At 46.8% G+C, this 22,583-nt stretch overlaps 1 protein-coding gene across 1 annotated transcript in view; it reads right to left on the bottom strand.

Annotated features, from left to right (window-relative positions):
- Window positions 1-20,173, bottom strand: part of LOC310795548 (uncharacterized protein) — a 54,578-nt gene extending 34,405 nt beyond the window's left edge. The window contains exon 1 of the mRNA XM_083657615.1: window positions 19,885-20,173. Coding sequence (XP_083513741.1) covers window positions 19,885-19,951 — 67 coding nt within the window. The 5' untranslated portion in view covers window positions 19,952-20,173. The remainder of the gene's footprint in view (window positions 1-19,884) is intronic.
- Window positions 20,174-22,583: the final 2,410 nt, after the last annotated feature.

The raw sequence follows: 22,583 nt of genomic DNA, 5'->3' as shown, positions 1-22,583 counted from the left end.
TTGTTGTAGCGAACAGCGGGCGAACAAGCGAACAAAGAGCGAACAAAGGGGTCCCGCCGTCCGTGCAGTTTAGCGACTAAGGCCAGGGGGAAGATAGAGCCCATAATGTTTCATTTGAAAAGTCATAAATATGGAACTATATAGGTGGTGCGCTGCCAACAAGAAGCTTCCAGGACATTGTAATGGGAGAACTTCGATACATTAAAGGGATAGTTTGGATTTGTTGATATGTAGGAGTCACGGTGCTGCACACTGTTGAATGCAGCCGGCATGGTCCCAGTGATTAAAACTTCATCCTTTGGCACCACAATTCTTTGAAGAGGGTAAGGAGGAGCAGACCGCCATTGTTGTGTCTTCTTCTCCCCACCTGGGACCTCCTTTTGGCTGTTTTTGCATCCAAGCGAGTGAGTGCTCTGACAGGGTTTGTCTCAGGTTTTGGGGAAGGAGATGTGTTGGTCTCTCTCTTTCCCAACCGATGTTTTCTACCTGGGGTTCTGACGAGGGGGTTTACCTCTAGACCCCGGATACTGGATGACTTTCATCCTCCCTCGCACCCTTCTGCAGAGGCAGCAACATCAAAAAATGTAAAAAAAAAATGGGCAGGTTTTTATTTTATTTAGAGGAATATCTCATTTTAATTTAGCATTAGGATTAGACTGTTGTGATGTCATTATTCAGTTTTAACCATCAATAATTGTTCCTTTTCTCATTATTTCATTTCTCAGAGTAAATACTACAATCAGTAAATACTGACTTATAGTGACAATATCACAGCCTGAAATCACTAAGGCAGATAAGCTCCTTGGGACGATAGACTACAGTAGCATTCTGCACACCATACTTAATCAAATTTTGCCGGGAGCCAAGATAGGCGCCCCACGGGGCCGCCATATTTGCAAAATCCAATATGGCTAACACCCCATAAAACGAAAAGGGTTAGAATCATAAATTATACCACTTTTTAGGCATTTTCTGGGTTGTAGAATCTGATTCTGATGTTATTTTAATTATTTGAGGTCAAGTATACCCCTCAAAGTTAGCATAAAGGTCAGTTTGGGGTCAAATCCAGTGTTTCTGGTGCGTCATCGCAGATTCTACCTCCAAGAAAGTATTTCTCATTATAAGCTGTACATGTATATGTCACATTAGTTTGACATCTCATTATTTGACGTTTACTCCTCAAGGTCACTAGAATATAGGTCGTTTTGGGGGTAAATCCAACTTCTTTATATTTATTAATTATTATTATTTTCGGAAATAATGTTTTGCCCAATAACGTTAGATTTTCAAACGTGTCTATTAGAGACAGGGGAGGGGACAAAACGTGACAAACAGTAACAGCATGTATCTTTGGTAAATAGTCACCAGTAAAACAAGAAGAATAAGTACTGTAGGTCTACTGGAGATTCATGGTCAACATTAAAAAGACAGGCAGGCAAGTTGAAAATAATGTAAGCAAAGTGCTTGAATGTTCAGATAGAGAACATAGTCAAATTGGTGTCTGGTTCTATGGTGTGAATACTGTCAAAGAATGTTACCTGACATTGTTTTGTTCACAAGATAGCTAGCTAACTAGCTAGCTAGATCATAGCTCGGCGATTACTGGCTAATGTTATATCTCTGAGCAAACTTTAGTCTGCTTACACACTTGGCAGCTAACAAGCTAACTGATGCACCTTTAAAGTAATGTTAGTCACTGTTTCCTGTTCTGATAGAATTGAGCGTTATGGTATATTTACAGTACATTTATGAGCTGTTAATTGAAGCATTGGAACTGTCGTGGAAATCTGTTTTTCCATAGATACAATATTTCTCTAAGAAAACAGCAAGGTTTAGGTGAGAGGGTAAGGTCAAAAGTTACCTCACTGCATTGCACACAGAAAGTCATTATTCAATTAGAAAGTCATTATTCAATTAGAATAATGTTATAAATTAATATGGATAATTTGGTATGTTTGCCTTTTGGTTGACAGAACAAAGATTGAGAGAGCAGGATGGAATTGGCACAGAGAGAGAGAGAGCAAGAACCAGGTGAGAAAGTGGACAGTTAGTCAAGTATGCACTAAGCAGTGTATATTGATATACTGTTATCGCTATTATTTTCGCATGTGCGCTTTGCTGTGCCTCGGTCCCTACCAATGTTGAGACCAAAACTATGTCCTTGTTTTCAGGTGATGTCTGTCAGAACCTGCGACTCTGCTATCATGTCATCGTGAGACGAGATGACAAGGGGAAGTTCTTTGTGACGACGAGCCTACATAATTTTAATGGACTAGTAGTTAGTGTCAATAGTCAAGCATGTCTTCAATCGAAATTATGAACTGGGAACTCTGTTTGTCACCTATATGTCTTAGCAAGCTCATCAGCAACCTTCAACTTGTGTGATAGATAAATATCCTTCCGGCCTTTATTTTCCTTGGAAACTTCCACCCATTCAGGTAGGAAGTTGAAACAGTGAATCGTGAATGGAGTTGAGTGTGGCTCTCTATCTTCCCATGGATGACCTTGATCACTCATAAGCTTTTGATACATCTTGCGTAGCTCTGAGAGCTTGAATAAAGTCTTGTCTGAATGTTCCATCAGGGCTATAATCTCAGCGCAGAATCTGAGGCGCAGATGATGGTATTGAAGGGTGGATGTGCTTCGCACGACTCTTTAGATTGTCATCTATGACATTGGTTAGTACCTTGTGGAGGTTAACTTGGTCCACACCCTCACAGATTATACAACACTTGACGTTGTCCTGATGTGGAAAATCCCCAGATGGCCTCAGTTTCATGGAACTAGGGACAGCTTCTTCTGCACTAGGGCCAGCTTCGTTGTTTTGCTTCTCTGTCGCCCGTTTAACCTTAGAACTATTACAATAACTCCTGCATATGTTGTGATACACAGCCTTATGCCATTTAAGAGTTGCTGCAATGCCTGAACCATCATTCAACTGACTAATCGTGACGTTACAAGGAAGATCATTGCTATTGATAACATTGAAGTCTCCCTCTCAAGATATACAAGTCCCTCTTCCTTAGGAGTTTGCAAGGCTTCTCCAGGTTTGTCCATTTGACAAAGACAACAGAGTTCCCCGTTCATAATTTCGATTGAAGACATGCATGACTATTGACACTAACTACTAGTCCATTATAATTATGTAGGCTCGTCATCACAAAGAACTTCCCCTTGTCATCTCGTCTCACGATGACATGATAGTCGCAGGTTCCTGAAAACAAGGACATAGTTTTGGTCTCAACATTAGTAGGGGTCGAGGCAAAGCAAAGCGCACATGCGAAAATAATAGCGATAACAGTATAGGTTGAGGCCACGTCTCGTCATAGACAGTCCGCATGTCTGGGAACGCCCACAAAATGTTAAACGGCTGGCGCGCGAGTGGGGTAAAACCGCCGATATATCTCATGGGCTGACTCACCAAAAGACGGTGCTGCGGCTCTAAACTACAGGTTTGGGGGTTCTAGAGCAGAACACAAGACGTCTGCTCAGATGTGCGTTTACTGCGGTGGTTAAATCCCCGATCGTGTCTGCCTGGGCTGGGCTATCAGCTAAATTCTAACTTTGCTGAATGGATAGAACGAGGGAATTTACCCCACCCTGACCCCGCCCCCAGGCTAACCCAGCATCTATTGTGGGCGTTCCTAGAGGCTACTTATCAAACCAGGCTTCTTCCTTTTTTAGCACAGTAGCTAACTAGTAGGCAGCCAGATCACTTGTCTGCTGCAGTTGAAAGTAGCTGTATCTTCCACATACAAACCATGGACTGACACATTTAATCCCATTTGCATGACTCTTGTCATGGCTTTGGCCAGCTAGCTAGCTGGTCACATTATGACCACTGACCAGAGAGCCAACGCTACTGTAGCTCTGATGACTGGATGCAGCGGCAGTCCTGAGCCCTGCCCACCTGCCTGAGTCTGGTTCTCATTGGTCAGGGCTGATGTCAATCATTGCAGGGAGGCATTCCTACAAGGCCTGCATGCCTCCACTGTTGCGCAATCTTATCTGTTTAACCAATCATAGGTTAGCATGAAAAATACTGAAGCACATACACACACATGACACACGGCATAAGACCCTGCCCGCATGGACCGTGCCCCTGTGGAGGCGGGGCAGTCCTCCGTACTCTAGAGACTACCCTTTCCTTCCCTGGCCTGCAGGTGTCACCATTAAAGCATTTTCAATAATGGAATTACCGTAGTTCAAAGTGGAGAAAATATATTTTGGTATATTTATTAGAAATATATAAACTTATAAACTCTCCCTTTTCTTCTCAAAAAAGAAGGGAGGGGGCTCCTCCCTTGCCTCACTAGAAAAACCTCCTGTGGTCTGAACCCATACCCAACCAAAAGCCCCTAATGTTGCACAATGATGCTTGGTGATTGGCATCAGCTTCTGCAGAACATCATTAACATAGATAACGATGTGTGAACATTGGCTGAATTCCTTTCCTCTCAAAAGTTACCTTGCCAGTTGAGTCAATAGATACTAGGGATGTCACAATATATCGTCCCACAATATATCACAATATCAAAACGTGACAATATGTATAGTTGAGATGAGATCTCATATTGCGAGAAAAAGAAGCTGAACATGGTGGCACTGATCTGCATCTGATTGCATGCTCGCTCTCCTTTTCATTGCTTTGTTTGAACAGACGAGGGACGTTACAGACACGGAGGATGAAAATGGTGAAATTACTCAAATTAGCGTGGAGGATGCCCCCTCAACTTACAAATCGATCGCAAAAAAGTATTGTTAAAATATTGTATCGTATCGTTATCGTGAACCCAATGTCGTGTATCGTATCGTGAACTGAGTGTATCGTGACACCCCTAATAGATACTGATGATTTCCAGCAATTCTCAATGATCAAAACGAGAGGTTGCGAGGGCACGATATTGATGCACAAGAGTGAATACATGCATTTATGCTAAATGAACAACTTCCACTTTAACTGGATCACTCACTGAACTGCAATGCAGGAGAGATGAAAAACATGTCCGTCAGTTTTGACTGTGGTCTGATTTCTGTGAGATATGATTACTCTCCTCTCTCTGAGAAGGCTTTTAAAGGCCTTTTACCTACAGTAACCTGTTGGCATGGCCGTAACTAGCTATGAGGACGGGGAGGTCCGGACCTCCCCTAATATTTCAGAGAAAAAAATAAAACAATCTGCATGGAAAAGCATGAAAAACACGGGATCGCTTTTATTTTGAAACGAAAGGCAAGTCAGGCAGGAAGTCATCTGACGCCGCGTAATAGAGATAATTGAAGGTGAGCGAGCTGCGAGACAGTGAGCGAGTGAACGACAGACAGTGAGTGACACTGACAGATTTTTTAGCAACAACCAAGAAAGTAAGTGTCTAGTCTGTCTGTTAACACATTCACTGCCAGCCGTTTTTTTTTTACTGTAGGTAGGTTCTGCCAGAGGGTTTTTTGAGGATTCTGGCTCATCTTTCAAGACCCGAGGATTCTTTTCTGCTAAGATTTTGTGAACACACAATATCTCAAAATAACTAATAGAATGTGTGCTTTCTCTGTCTAAAAGAGTTAGTTTGTAGAGTTAGTAGTTATGTAAGCATTAGCAGTTGAATACAGCATGGTTTCAGCGTCAGAAAAATTATTCTGAGATAAACGGCTTTTTGTGAAATTCGATAGAACAGTCACTTTAACCATTCATTTTTGGCATCAGTAAGACGTCAGACATCTAAACAATAGTTTTGAACAGTAATTTCCTCCATAACAGCAGGAAACCCCCCTCTGCTTCCAACTCCTCCCTCCGTGTGTGTCTTCTTGGCTGCAGCGGCCGTGTCACAAGCTCGTTGCTGCTGCTGTAACCTCGCGTCACCAGTCTCACTGCTGCTGCTGCTGTGCCTGTCTGCGCGGCCGCTCTTTGAGGAAGTCTGCATGGACTCGCTCGTTTCTTGGAGTTTTGGTTGAGAGCTTTGATGAAGCTTTTGCGATTCTGGTCATATTTATGCTGCGTGTTTCAAAGTGTGTTCCACCCGTAATCTATTATGCAAATTTGCAATCCCGCACCGCCAGCAATCAGCGCGAAAACGAAATCGTTTTCGCCAATCCATTTTCATGAGAATGGCTTCGAGGAAACTGCTTTTTGCTTGCCTTCCTCTAGTCTGGGAGAGCACTGTCGCCACTTAGTGGGTCGGTGGAATGGGTTGTAAACGTTCGGTGGCTTCAATAATTATATAAGAGATGTAAAAGGGTTAGATGCACATCCCACGGTCAAATTTTTTTTTTCCATTTTTTTGACGGAGTAATACGTCATTGGCAGTGAACCGTTGGATTTTTTTTGACGGAGTAATACGTCGTTGGCAGTGAACGTGTTAAGTAATGTTACCTGTGTGACACGTTGGGATGCTACTGGCTAATCATGCATGATGCCAATTGCCAAGCTCCCGAAGTCAGGTATGCAGGTGGCTATATGCATGGTTTCAGTTTCATGACCCAATAAGTAACAAGAAGAGGTGGTGTAAAGTTAACACATTGAATGCCAGCCATGTTTTCATTCCTGTAGGTAAGTTGTGCCAGGGGTGTTTTTGACGATTCTGGCTCATTTTAGAACAGCCGAGGATTCTTTTCTGTTAAGAATTCATGAACACCAATCATCTAAAAATAACTAATAGAATGTGTGCTTTCTCTGTCTAAAAGAGTTAGTTTGCAGAGTTAGTAGTTATGTAGATATTAGCCGTTGAGTACAGCATGGTTTCAGCGTCTGGAAATTTATTCAGAGATAAATGGCTTTTTGTGAAACAGTCACTTTAACCATTCATTTTTGGCATCAGTAAGACCGTCAGACATTCTAAACAATAGTTTTGAACAGTAATTTCCTCCATAACAACAGGAAACACCCCTCTCATTCAAACTCCTCCCTCCGTGTGTCTTCTCCTCCTTCCTCCTAACAGCGGGCGTGTCAGAAGCGCGTTGTGCTGCCTGCCTGTCTGTCTGCGTGCCTGCCTGCCTGCTTGCCTGCGTGCGGGGACGAGTCTGAAATGGATTACTGTAAAATCGCCAAGCCATTTCCTTGAATGGCTTGCTCCCGCGGTGTGTGTGTGTGTGTGTGTGTGTGTGTGTGTGTGTGTGTGTGTGTGTGTGTGTTCGCGCGTTGCCCCCGCGGCTCTGGGGGGAAGAGATCTCTGTCCGTTCTGTGTGTGTGTCCGGGCTTCTGACTGTAAAATCGCCAAGCCATTTCCGCGGGAGGCGGCTGCTTTTGGGTCCCGTGGCTGTGACTTCTCTCGGTCTCTGTCGCCACTTAGTGGTCGGTAAAATAGATTACACACATGCTCTTGCTCCAAATAGTTATCTCGAAGATGTAAAAGGGGTTGATTGATGTCCCACCGTCAAAAAAAAAAAATGTTTATGTAAGACGAGTTAGCTCGTCCTTGGCACTTAAGCGCTGGATTATGTAAGACGAGTTAGGTCGTCTCTGGCACTTAATGTGTTAAAAACAACATAATATATTTTATTTTATTTTTCAATCGTTCCTATCAGGAATAAATAAATGTCCCTCTGTATGTTTTTTTTATTATCGATGATGACTTTGTGTGTTGTGTACGGCTTGGGTTGTGTACCTGTGTTTGTAGGTGTCATTTTGATATGAATTTGGCTAAAACAGTTTGTGTTTGTTAGTTACAATTATGTTGACAGGAGAGCTGAGCAGGTGGTGACATGAAAGAGAATATACTGAATAATGACATCACAACAGTATAATCCTAATGTTGATTTAAAATGATATATTACTCTAAATATGGCTAAAAAAGGGGAAAAAAAACTTAAAAAAAATTCCGCCTCCCCTTGCTGGACCTCCCCTATTTCGGAACTCTGGTTACGGCCCTCCCTGTTGGGCATCGCATTGTCTCCCACCAGGGAGACTATATGCATTGGTCTCGGTCCGTCCATCCGTATGTCCATCCATCACACTGTAATGTCCCAATGTAAAGTCCCAGAGCAACCACATTTGGTAGATGGGTTCATAATGGCCCACTACTACTCAGGCCAGACCAGGCCCCATGTGTTGACCAGATAAATAGCAACTTTACATTTTGGGCAAACTTCTGCACTGTATGGGCCAGAATAAAAATGCCATTATCTCTGGATTCCTTTGTTCATTCTGCATCCATCCATATAGGCCCCACCCATTTCTGCCCACAAGATTTCCCAGCATTTTGAATTTTGTATAAAACACTTTTTTCGCTACGACAAATGTTGTCCAATCTGCACCAAACCACAACACACAGCATGGTCTGCCCCGCCCCTCCCCGCCATGTGGAATTTTGTCCAAAATGGGTTTTTTTCTTCCCCCTTTTCTTTACTGACTGACCCAATGAACGACAGAAGCGCGACGACATGTTTAAGACTTTCTTCTTTAAACATGGAGCTGTCAGAGCTAAAACACCTCTGTTATTTCAGTGTGAAAAGAACATGCAACCCTGTAAACCCAGCACAGGCATCAGGGCCGGCGCTAGGATGAAATGACTAAAGCTTCTGGCATACTCTTCGCGCACGCGCTGGAGGCGGGGCTCCACGGAGGGCGCGCGCACTCTGCGCGGGCCAAAACAGAACATAGTGAGTGCTCCAGAAATGGCGGCGATCAGTGCCAGGCAGTCTGAATGAAATTGAATGTAGCGTTCCCAATTCTATATATTAAATTCTAAAAACCGATCCTCAACATTTGGGAAGGCTAAGCCACACAACTAGTTCGTTATAATCGAACATCATGCTTTTAGGCGACTTTACGACGGTGAGGACTCAATCACAGCAGATATCCGCTGATAGCCTACCATGGAGATCTCACAGGCACAGGCAGCAAAACCTGATGCGCTGATAGAAAAATCTCCATGGACGCGCCGCGCTGCGCTCAGGCCTCGCCCCCCGACACGCCCCGTGCGATGACGTAATAATCGCCGCGCGGCCTAAGCGCTTGGCTGGGCGCAAAGAGTATGCCAGAAGCTTTAGGGGGCGGTTATAACTGGGGAGGGGGCTGATTCTTTTTTTTTTTTTTTTTTTTTTTTTATATCGTAAAACATAGGTTATATACCCGCTATGCCTATTTCTGGACTTTTTAACCATAATAACCTCTGAAAAGCGCAATAACAACACAAGAAAGACTACTATTCAAAATCAAATAAAACATTTATTTCACAGCAGCAGATTAAGGCATTAATAGAGCTGAGCTTTGCATAACGTGAAATGGGGAACCTGTCTGGAGCACTCTGAACATATATGTCTATATTGTTGGGCCAGACATTTTGATGAACACTGACAGTGAATGAAAGACATGTTCAATGAACACTGACATTGAATGAAAGACATTTAGAGTGAACATTGATATGGTGTAAGAGACATGTATGTTTGAATGCAATACATTTGAGGGGACACAAACCCCCACATTCCAAGCACCCGGCCATTTGAGTTCACACACCCATGATAAAACAGCAGGGAAGGGAGCCATTCCTTTGTTTTCGAAGATTGACAAAAGGACAGCCAACTCTCCTGTCTGTAAGTGAGATAAGGTGAGCCAATCAGAGTGCCTCACCACAACAAAGACACGCCCTGCACCTCACATTATATACAGGGTTGAAGCCCCAAAATCTTCAGTTCCTACGCAGCGCCAGCTGCAGACAGGTCCTCTCTTAAGAAGTTCTAAGTGACAAATCGTCGCGACAGGACGTGTGGTTTAGCTCGAGACAAACCGCCCTTCCCCCCTCCTCGCAGCCGAGCAGCAAGGCCGCAACCAGGCCTGACGAGACTACATCAGAGCTAAGCTAGCTTTGATATCCTGAACCCGACCCGCATCGCCTCGACCAGGCGAGTGCCTTCAACCCGGAGAAGCGAGCTGTGAGATCCCCCTTTCCTCCACTGAGACGACAGCAGATCCAAAAACCCAGCGTGGCCAGCTGAGTTCGACTGCCTGCTCTCAACCCTCTTCTCCTTCCTTCCCGGGACAGCGGACGCCCGCTACACGAGCATCCCCCCTCCACGCCGGAGGAACCTTGCGAGACCGACCATAACAAACCACTGCACCCGCGTGTGCAGAACTGAGCGCGCAAGCCAAGTAAGACTGAATTGATCACTCAAGTCCGGGCTTAGAATTGTTTAGAGTTAGATGATATATATCCGTAGATATACATGATTGACTGATACGATACTGTAAATGAATCTGTGACTGTTCTGTCTGACTGTAATTGTGCTCATACATGCATTACTGAATCCGAGTGTTTACACGCTAGCTATTTAACTCTTCACCGAGCCAGTTCACTGATCGCTTTAGCTGACAAAATAAAAATGTTCTTTGAAAAAGACAAACCAGCTGGCTCCCCGCCGGAGCCAGACAAAACCCTGGTCGCATGACGCGGGGGGGAACCTCCGCCACCTGCCAAAGTTCGCTTTGTCAACAGGCGGAGGGGACCCCGAAGAACCAGATCCCTTCCTAAGTCTCCTTCTCAGGCTTCACCAAACCATCCTACCCTAACTTTCATGGGCAACCTTGTCCGCAAGGGCAACGCCCATCATATCTACACCCCAGTGGTGGTAGGGGGTGCACTCGCACCCTCGCCTTAGTGGACACAGGAGCCTCCATCAGCTTGATGAGTGCCAACACCTTCGAGAAGGTCTGCATAGCCATGCACGCCACCAATAGGCCACTTCGGATCGAGCCTTGTGATGTTAGCATCACCAGCTACACACAAGACCAAACCCCCATTGCTGAGCATGCTCTGCTGGACATCACCTTCCAGGGGATGACTATACGCCACCCCATTCACATCAGCCCTCTCGATACCGAACCGCTTCTCATTGGCCAGGATCTCCTGGACCGGCTAGTCCCAATCATCGACTGCTCCAGCAATCGCATTTGGGCTCAGGTTCAAACGCCAAAGCCATGGGCGTCACCTGGCCGCCAGCCTAGCACAGACAGACAAGTCGCTGTCATCAAGGAAGCTGGCACATCGCTGCCGGCACGCAACGTTTCCACCGCTAGCCCCGAGCTGTACCGCCGCCTGTGCAAACAGGAGCGGCTGCTCCCCGCATTCTCCGCAAACGAAACCCGCACGTCAGTTCCCGCTCGAACCGCGAATGTTCCTATACGCCTGGCCATCAGCCCAGGACAGAAACTGCCTGGCAGGCAGGCATGCTCCCAGCCGTTGCCCCGGCACAGAGAACAAAACATGACGATGCGCGGCACTCCTTTCTTTAAGTTGGACAATCGTTCAACCAACACTCTGGTGCAGAACCCGACGCATGCACCTGACCCAGCGCTGATGCGGCAGCCACTGGGAGTGTCAGTTAACAGCTCGTACACACCTCCAAAGGGGGGGGGGCAAGCCCCACCACAGAGGTAGTGAACGAGACTTAGTAGGGTAGCCAGGATAGGTGCATGTCCACTCACTCCGCCAGTATGCACTAACCACTAACCTAGGCTACATAGAGCCCTACTGCCAGTAACTCAGACTCAACCTCCATGCCTTACAGACTCTAACCAGCATAGTACGAGAGGACAAGACCTATGTGCACGTGACCAGAGACTTGACACAAGACCCTACAGGGAGATATCCTCCTCAGTCACCAGTCTGAGTGGGGGTAACATACCCCCCTACCTAGTCTCCCTATCTCTGGTTGAACAAATCTTAAAATCAGCCACGACCACCGTGGCCTAGCCCTCTCAGGTACACTTGGCATATAGTCTTGGCAGTGCAATCCCAATTTTCATAGATCCACAGCATCTAGAAATAGGATTCCTTGTCAACCTACCAATCATTGAACCGCAGAACATGTAGGCTAAAACACTGTCACACAACCGCTATGACACGGTCACTAAACTGAGCCTATGAATCAGACGGTGTTCTACACGGTCCCCCGAGGGACCAAACTAGTCTAGTTCAGCCCCAAGGCAACTTGACCCCCATTCACCAAACATGTAACCAGGTCATTAGAAACCCCACTACCTCACACTCCTTCTCTCCCTTCCCCTTATGCAAATCGTGTAAAAACGAAGAGCTAAGTGACCAAGACAGAGAACCGGGCCCAGGCCCTGCCTAAGAAACTTGAAGGATGACAATCTGAATGTATTGCTTCGTGTGATGTAGTATAGGATGACAATCTGAATGTATTGTTTGTGTGATATAGTATAGGATGACAATCTGAATGTATTGTTTGTGTGATATAGAATGATAGAATAGTTTGAGAAAAGTCCTGCCCGGACACAGGTGATCAGCCCGGACATGAGCCCAGATAGGACCTAACGAACTTGCTCCTTTCAGCCTCACGGACTAGGCAACCAATGGGTCGCAACCCGCAGGCCGCATGGCCCTGGAGATGCTTTAAAGACTGTGCCAGAACACACCCTTTCAACCATCGGGGGGATGTTGGGCCAGACATTTTGATGAACACTGACAGTGAATGAAAGACATGTTCAATGAACACTGACATTGAATGAAAGACATTTAGAGTGAACATTGATATGGTGTAAGAGACATGTATGTTTGAATGCAATACATTTGAGGGGACACAAACCCCCACATTCCAAGCACCCGGCCATTTGAGTTCACACACCCATGATAAAACAGCAGGGAAGGGAGCCATTCCTTTGTTTTCGAAGATTGACAAAAGGACAGCCAACTCTCCTGTCTGTAAGTGAGATAAGGTGAGCCAATCAGAGTGCCTCACCACAACAAAGACACGCCCTGCACCTCACATTATATACAGGGTTGAAGCCCCAAAATCTTCAGTTCCTACGCAGCTCCAGCTGCAGACAGGTCCTCTCTTAAGAAGTTCTAAGTGACAAATCGTCGCGACAGGACGTGTGGTTTAGCTCGAGACAAACCGCCCTTCCCCCCTCCTCGCAGCCGAGCAGCAAGGCCGCAACCAGGCCTGACGAGACTACATCAGAGCTAAGCTAGCTTTGATATCCTGAACCCGACCCGCATCGCCTCGACCAGGCGAGTGCCTTCAACCCGGAGAAGCGAGCTGTGAGATCCCCCTTTCCTCCACTGAGACGACAGCAGATCCAAAAACCCAGCGTGGCCAGCTGAGTTCGACTGCCTGCTCTCAACCCTCTTCTCCTTCCTTCCCGGGACAGCGGACGCCCGCTACACGAGCATCCCCCCTCCACGCCGGAGGAACCTTGCGAGACCGACCATAACAAACCACTGCACCCGCGTGTGCAGAACTGAGCGCGCAAGCAAAGTAAGACTGAATTGATCACTCAAGTCCGGGCTTAGAATTGTTTAGAGTTAGATGATATATATCCGTAGATATACATGATTGACTGATACGATACTGTAAATGAATCTGTGACTGTTGTGTCTGACTGTAATTGTGCTCATACATGCATTACTGAATCCGAGTGTTTACACGCTAGCTATTTAACTCTTCACCGAGCCAGTTCACTGAACGCTTTAGCTGACACAATAAAAATGTTCTTTGAAAAAGACAAACCAGCTGGCTCCCCGCCGGAGCCAGACAAAACCCCGGTCGCATGACGCGGGGGGGAACCTCCGCCACCTGCCAAAGTTCGCTTTGTCAACAGGCGGAGGGGACCCCGAAGAACCAGATCCCTTCCTAAGTCTCCTTCTCAGGCTTCACCAAACCGTCCTACCCTAACTTTCATGGGCAACCTTGTCCGCAAGGGCAACGCCCATCATATCTACACCCCAGTGGTGGTAGGGGGGTGCACTCGCACCCTCGCCTTAGTGGACACAGGAGCCTCCATCAGCTTGATGAGTGCCAACACCTTCGAGAAGGTCTGCATAGCCATGCACGCCACCAATAGGCCACTTCAGATCGAGCCTTGTGATGTTAGCATCACCAGCTACACACAAGACCAAACCCCCATTGCTGAGCATGCTCTGCTGGACATCACCTTCCAGGGGATGACTATACGCCACCCCATTCACATCAGCCCTCTCGATACCGAACCGCTTCTCATTGGCCAGGATCTCCTGGACCGGCTAGTCCCAATCATCGACTGCTCCAGCAATCGCATTTGGGCTCAGGTTCAAACGCCAAAGCCATGGGCGTCACCTGGCCGCCAGCCTAGCACAGACAGACAAGTCGCTGTCATCAAGGAAGCTGGCACATCGCTGCCGGCACGCAACGTTTCCACCGCTAGCCCCGAGCTGTACCGCCGCCTGTGCAAACAGGAGCGGCTGCTCCCCGCATTCTCCGCAAACGAAACCCGCACGTCAGTTCCCGCTCAAACCGCAAATGTTCCCATACGCCTGGCCATCAGCCCAGGACAGAAACTGCCTGGCAGGCAGGCATGCTCCCAGCCGTTGCCCCGGCACAGAGAACAAAACATGACGATGCGCGGCACTCCTTTTTTTAAGTTGGACAATCGTTCAACCAACACTCTGGTGCAGAACCCGACGCATGCACCTGACCCAGCGCTGATGCGGCAGCCACTGGGAGTGTCAGTTAACAGCTCGTACACACCTCCAAAGGGGGGGGGGGGGCAAGCCCCACCACAGAGGTAGTGAACGAGACTTAGTAGGGTAGCCAGGATAGGTGCATGTCCACTCACTCCGCCAGTATGCACTAACCACTAACCTAGGCTACATAGAGCCCTACTGCCAGTAACTCAGACTCAACCTCCATGCCTTACAGACTCTAACCAGCATAGTACGAGAGGACAAGACCTATGTGCACGTGACCAGAGACTTGACACAAGACCCTACAGGGAGATATCCTCCTCAGTCACCAGTCTGAGTGGGGGTAACATACCCCCCTACCTAGTCTCCCTATCTCTGGTTGAACAAATCTTAAAATCCGCCACGACCACCGTGGCCTAGCCCTCTCAGGTACACTTGGCATATAGTCTTGGCAGTGCAATCCCAATTTTCATAGATCCACAGCATCTAGAAATAGGATTCCTTGTCAACCTACCAATCATTGAACCGCAGAACATGTAGGCGAAAACACTGTCACACAACCGCTATGACACGGTCACTAAACTGAGCCTATGAATCAGACGGTGTTCTACACGGTCCCCCGAGGGACCAAACTAGTCTAGTTCAGCCCCAAGGCAACTGGACCCCCATTCACCAAACATGTAACCAGGTCATTAGAAACCCCACTACCTCACACTCCTTCTCTCCCTTCCCCTTATGCAAATCGTGTAAAAACGAAGAGCTAAGTGACCAAGACAGAGAACCGGGCCCAGGCCCTGCCTAAGAAACTTGAAGGATGACAATCTGAATGTATTGCTTCGTGTGATGTAGTATAGGATGACAATCTGAATGTATTGTTTGTGTGATATAGTATAGGATGACAATCTGAATGTATTGTTTGTGTGATATAGAATGATAGAATAGTTTGAGAAAAGTCCTGCCCGGACACAGGTGATCAGCCCGGACATGAGCCCAGATAGGACCTAACGAACTTGCTCCTTTCAGCCTCACGGACTAGGCAACCAATGGGTCGCCACCCGCAGGCCGCATGGCCCTGGAGATGCTTTAAAGACTGTGCCAGAACACACCCTTTCAACCATCGGGGGGATGTTGGGCCAGACATTTTGATGAACACTGACAGTGAATGAAAGGCATGTTCAATGAACACTGACATTGAATGAAAGACATTTAGAGTGAACATTGATATGGTGTAAGAGACATGTATGTTGGAATGCAATACATTTGAGGGGACACAAACCGTTAGGGTTGTGCTACAACCCAGGTTTTACGAGTGAGAACGAGAGCTCTCACTAGTGCCTACTTCGCTGCGTACGCAGCATTATGGAAGACTGTCATTTTTGCTCCAAAAATTACTTTACATTAAAACCTGACCACGCCCCTTTAGGTGACATGGTGCCCCCCTGGGCTGACTGGGCCTCCCACCTCGCCCCCGTGACTACGTCACGGCCAGTCAGCCCAGGGGCCGCCACTCATTTCTTCCAGCCAGCTGAGATCCGACGCACCCAGAGACGCATCGACGCAGCAAGGCTGGGTAGTGAGAGCTCTCGTTCTCACTCGTAAAACCTGGGTTGTAGCACAACCCTAACGTTTTACTTCGTTTCGAACTCAAGCTCTCACTAGTGCCTCCATTCAACCGACCTTGCTGCCGGGAGCACCCCACAGGGCGACCCGAAAGGCACCGGTGAACCACGGCCATATGGCAACGTTTATGCCTAACCGTCTGACATATTAGAGTGGCAACGATACTACTTTCTTGCCACCGACAGCACAGCGTGCGCAAACTGCGAACCGGACACGTCGAGACTGTAGTACCTGACGAAAGTGTGATGAGAGGACCATGAGGCCGCGGCACACATGTCCTTTACCGACACACCACGCAACAACGCAGAGGATGTCGCAACACCTCGCGTAGAATGCGCCTTGATACCCTCCGGGGGAACCTTGCCCACGGCAGAGTATGCCAACGCGATCGCCTCCACTATCCAGTGTGATAAGCGATCCTTGGAAAGGGGTCCGCCCTGAGCCCTTTGCCCAAAGCAAACCAACAGCTGATCTGTAATGCGTAATGAGCGCGTCCTAGCCACATAGGCCGAGAGCGCCCTTACGGGGCACAGCATGTGCAAACGTCTCTCCTCACCCGAACTGAACGGCGGGGGACAGAATGCCGATAAGTCTATTACCATAGACCTATAGCTGGCATTAATATTCTTGGGCTGGTACGCCGGGTTAGGTCGCAACGTAACCCTGCGCCCCTCGTCCCCAAAAACCATACAGGCCTGCTGTACCGAGAGGGCAATCAGGTCACTGACTCTCTTCCCTGACGATAAGGCCAGCAGCAGCGCAGTCTTTAAGGACAGAACCTTTAAATCGGCGGAGTCCAAGGGCTCAAACGGATGACCCGTTAGCCCGTCCAGCACCGTAACCAGGTCCCATTTGGGAAAAACGCACCGCAACGGCGGGCGCAGTTTACGCGCCCCCTTCATGAAGCGCGAGACCAAAGGGCAAACCCCCACGGGGGTCCCTTCAATCCCCATGTGGCAAGCCGAAATCGCGGCTACGTACACCTTAAGCGACTGCGGGGACTGCCCCGCGTCAAGCAAGCTTTGAAGGAAACAGAGAACTGGACGCACGCTGCAGTTCACTGGATCCACACCCTTACTTGTGCACCATCGCGAAAAAACCCGCCACTTGTACGCATACTGAGTGCGGGTCGAAGCGGCCCTAGCACTCTGAATAGTGCGCACCACATTGTCAGGCAAGCCCTGTGCTAGCAACTGGTCCCGTTCAGGAGCCAAACTGCTAGCTTCCACCTGCCTGGGGAGGGGTGGAACACCTCCCCCTCCACCTGGGACAGGAGATCGGCCCGCACCGGCAATGCCCACGGCGGGCCCTGCGCCAGGGAGACCAGGTCCGCAAACCACGTCTGCCTGGGCCAGAACGGGGCCACTAGAACGAGCCGGAGACGCTGTTCCCTCACCCTGTCCAACACCTGACGGATCAGGGGGATCGGTGGAAACGCATAGAGCCCCTCCCGTGGCCATGCGTTCGCCAACGCGTCGTGTCCCAACGGGGGGCTGTCCTCCTGGATTGAGAACCACAATGGGCAGTGCGTCGCGCGCCGCGATGCGAAGAGATCTACGCGGGCACGACCGAACCTGGCCCAAATCTGTTCCACCACCTGAGGGTGGAGGCACCACTCCGTGTGACGGGGGTAGCCTCGAGACAGCAGGTCGGCGCCGTAATTCAGCCGTCCCGGCAGATAGACCGCCGACGCTGACAGGAGACGGGGATACGCCCACAGGTGAATCTCCGCCGCTAACCGGTTCAAAGTCTTCGACCGCACACCGCCCTGTTTATGCTGTGTGTGGCAGTTGAAACATATAGTTCAAGTTGACGTTTATTTATGTTTGTAGTTTAAACAAAAACATAAATACTGTAGGCTACATGAATGGAAATGTTTGATCATTAATATCTACTTTTAGAAATTATATAGGCTGAAATCAAATCACTGTGCATAATTGTGAAAGTGTCTTTATTGACAGATGAAAAGGCTGTTATTTACCCTTTGTCACCACCTGGTGAGTAAATATATGTGTAACTAAAACCATTAAAATTGACAACAGGTCTGCAACTTTTAACTTTTATGTAATTGTGTTACATAACTGGACAGTCATGTAATTCAGGTTAAAGCTCAAAAAACACGTTTTGGTATCACTAACCAAATCAATATTGAAATTGATCGAATCGGAATCGAATCAAATCAAATCAAATCAAATCGAATCGAAATTAATCGATTTGCAACCTTGTGAATCGGAATCGAATCGATTCTTGAAATTTTAACCAATACCCAGCTCTAGAATGGATAGTTCAAAACCTAAACTTGTATTAACTTGGTATTAATGAGGAAAAAACCATGACCCCGTCCCCCCCCCACCCCCCACCCCCCCAAAAAAAGAAAGAAAGAAACTATTTCTTCATTTTCTGGAAAATGGAGTTTTAACGTAGGTTCAGACAGGACGATCTTGATCCTCACCGGTTTCACAGTCACTGCACTTCTCCTGTTTGCTCACCTGTTAACCTGTCAGCTTCCTGGTGATAACTGAATAATCAGTGGTTGCCTCCTAGTTTCCCATAAGCCAATAGCATAGCAACACATCACCTCATACACCTTTGCTCACCTGCACTTCTAGCCTATCACATTGTGGCACTCCCCTTAGGCAGCCTATCACATGGTTGCTGGGCATAAATATGCTTTTCTGTGTCTCATTCAGTCTCTCTAAACCCTGCTGGCTGGCACACACCCACCACCTCCCCGCCTCCGCCAAGTTCCTTGATCCATCAGTCATCAAGAGGTTTCACCAGCACCAGTATCCTGACTCCACAGGGGAGTATAAATGGCTGTGCAGTTCGAGCTGACCCAGCTCGATCTCGATATCTCCCTGTGGTGTCAAGCTCCAAAGACTAACTAACTTTCTCATCATAATATTCTGTAAAGATCATTAATCATCATTATAATAAAATCATTGTTTATACAGCAAGTCTCCTGATTGAATTACACATAGCCTACTATGTGTCCCAGTACACAGCATTCATGTGTCGTTGGACAGATTCAAAGACGTGTAAAACTCCTCATAACTCTGTCTCCTCATACACTCTTTTTGGTTTTGGTTGCTTCAATGTTGGTGATCTAATCAAGCTTCCGCTAGCCCCCCCCCCCCCCCCCCCCCCATACTAGACCACAGAACAAGTATACAAGAAGTAGGTCATGGTTATTTTTCTTCTTTTTTCTTTTTTTACAGATTATATAGACTTCAGATTGTCAGCTTTCAAATCTTGTCATACAGTGAAATCTGATAATAGTTGAAGAGGATATGCTTGATTTAGTAGTATGTTTGTAGGCTAATCCTAAGGAACATTCAGAGTTCAAATAGCCATGAAAGTTGGTGAACAAGCTCAGTTTGCTACTTGCTGAATATGAAAATCACCAGACCGTCACATAGAACACATAAGAAGCAGAGGACTTTTATTTTAAAAAACTGCAGCACACAGGCAGGGAAGAGGAAGTCCGATATTGGGAGTTTGTTTTTTCTGTCAAAAAGTCTCAAAACCAAAGTTAAGTTGGAGTTGTGATGGCAGCTAATGAGCCTAGGTAGCCTAATGTTTTTCAAGTTTTGCCTACTTTTAGGATTGTTTGCTATAGTAGTTTATGAACTAATCGTAGGTAGCCTATGATTTCCTACATTTTCCTGGTGGGGGAGGCCCAGAACCCCCGCTTAAAAAGTGGCCTGATGGGTTTTATTTTGCACTATTTCCAGGCCTGAATAATTTTCTCAGTCCGGCCCTGACACTCATCCTTCATCACTCTGGATAAATCTACATATCAGCTTGGAGCCCAGGGTGAGACTCAGATATTAGCTTTGAAATGATTCATATAAGCTCTATTTCAGGGACTCACCTTTCATCTGTAGGCTGTAGAGGGTGAGAGGGACCTGATTGTCCGCCTGCCTTACCGACATCTCCATGAGGACAGAGTGTTCCTCTCTCCTCTATAGGAGCTATGAGTTGCTTGGCTTAGCGGAAACCAAACTGCTCTGGGAAAGAAGGAAGTATCTGAGGCAGATGAAACTCAGCATCAAAACAATTTTTTTGTCGCTACGCCTACACCTTTGGATTACCTCGCGCGCGCGCGTGTGTGTGTGTGTGTGTGTGTGTGTCTGCGTGCGTGTGTGTGTGTGTGTGTGTGTGTGTGTGTCTGTCTGTGTGTGTGTGTGTGTGTGTGTGTGTGTGTGTGTGTGTGTGTGTGTGTGTGTGTGTGTGTGTGTGTGTGTGTGTGCAGGGCTGAGGAAAGGTGCAGGTTGGCAGATCCGTAGTCTGTAAAGACAGACCAAGCCAATCGCACACAAATAGTCCCTCTCTCTCCCTCTCTCTCTCTCTCTCTCTCTCTCTCTCTCTCTCTGTCCCTCTCTCTCTCTCTCTTCTCTCTGTCACTTACTTGCAGCCTGGCAGCAAATGCTTTGCGGGGCTGGCACCGGTCCACGGCCCGGCGGTTAGGAACCACTGGTTTATCAGGTTAAGCCACATGCAGTTTGGTTCCAGAAATGAGATCTCAATCATTTGAAAAACAAACATGACATCTGATCTGACAAAATCACTGACGGCACAAAATGAAAACTAATTCTGATCCTTTTTAAAGATCAGCAGGTGATCAAATGACAGCTCTTTTGATAAATCCATCAAGCCCTATAACTTCAAATACCCCCTTAACTCATTGAGTGCCAGCCACTTTTGGAGGACGGACACTCCCAGTGCCAGAGTTTCAGAGCGTTTTCAGTGATTTCTCGAGGCCCACAGAATATTGTGTGATATTACTATGTAAACACTGAACACGCACAAAGAACGATGAGACTCTATTGTATCAGCAGCAAAAAAAAGTTTATTGATATCATTTTCCGTTCTTTAGTTATCAGCCGGAGAAGATAGGTCAAAAACAGCAAAAACAAGCGTTTCCATCTGGAAAGCTGAGATATTGAGCCTTTTGTGAAATGAAGCATTTCAAGCAAATCACTGACTCTGAAGCTAATATTTTCTGACCTGAAACATCTGAACAGTAATTTCCTTCAGCACCCCCACCCCCCTCTACTGCAAACTCCTCCTCCGTGGGTGTGTCTCTGGTGGCTTTGCTCGCTCTGCTGCATGTGTCAGGCGAGTCTCTGCTGCCTGGATGGCGGCCGCTCGTCGGGGGAGTCTCAAGATTCAAGATTCAAGATTCAAGATTTTTATTGTCACTCCATGATACAAGTATCACGTGTGAAATTCTTGTGCTGTGGACTCCGTTTACAACATAGTACAAATATAACAGGGCATATGAGTGCAAAAACAACAAGAGACACAACAAGCAATAAGGCAGTATAGTGATAAGACAAGTCAGAGGCAGTGGCATATTCACTGCACATAGGTGCAGATGTCCTGTGCATACTTTAGCCGTGCTTAAACATTTTAAATTCGGCGTATTTGACATACAGGTGCAAATAGCATATTCCTTATTAAACATACAATTAAACATTAGACATACGTAATGGTAGCAGCTATGGTGCGTTACAGTACGGCTACTGCACTATTTGTGTATGTTAAGGAGTCTCGTGGCCTGCGGGAAGAAACTGTTCCTCAAGCGATTTGTGCGTGCTTTCGGAACCCTGTATCTTCTCCCTGAGGGTAACAGGGAGAACAGGCTGTTGTGGGGATGGTTTGTGTCTTTGATGATCTTCAGGGACCTCCTGAGGCACCGCTGTTTATACAGTTCATGCAGATCTGGCAACTCACATCCTGTTACGTGCTGGGCCGCGCGTCTCACTCTCCGTAGCGCCGTGCGGTCCATGGTAGGGATGGGCATTTCTAGCAAAAACACTATTCGAAATTCGCTGGCCAAATTCGAATTTAATTCGAAATTCGAAAATAAAAATAAAAATGTAAAAAAAATTAAAAATTATTATTTTTATTTTTTTTGGTGAGTGAAATGTTGCATTGTCTCCCCTGATTCTAAGTCTACGGCTTTATTAATTAATATAAAAAGCTTCTGCTGTGGATTTTTAGCTCAAACAAGCATTGCACCACTGAAGTAAAGAACATGTTACATGACATTGACATTTTCGAAAATAAAAAACAGTTTTGACAATCATGAGTGGTTCATTAAATATTTAGTAGGCTCAGGTCTGAGTGCCAAAGGGGTGCCAAAGTCACCCCCTCTCCCTCTTCATGGGATTTCATCCGCCATTCATTTTTCCATAAACCTTGCTTAAAATGCTTATAAAAATTGTTTTACTTGCTCAAACCAAGCGATTTGACTATACTTAGAATCAGGGGAGACAATGCAACATTTCACTCAAAAAAAAAAAAAAAATAATAATAATAATCCGAATTTCGAATTTCAATAATAAAAGTCGACCTTGATAATAACAACGATTATTCGAAAATTCGAAATTCGATGCCCATCCCTAGTCCATGGTGGTACAGTTCCCGTACCAGGTGGTGAAGCAGCCAGTCAGCAGGCTTTCAATGGTGCCTCTGTAGAAGTCCGTAAGGATTTCTGGCCTTAGCCCAAATTTCTTCAGGCGCCTGAGTCCGTGTATTCGCTGTTGGGCCTTTTTGACAACAGTG

This window comes from Poromitra crassiceps (assembly GCF_964638095.1).
Source record: "Poromitra crassiceps genome assembly, chromosome: 21".
NCBI classification, from domain to species: domain Eukaryota; kingdom Metazoa; phylum Chordata; class Actinopteri; order Beryciformes; family Melamphaidae; genus Poromitra; species Poromitra crassiceps.
This window is presented reverse-complemented; position numbering and strand designations above follow the sequence as displayed.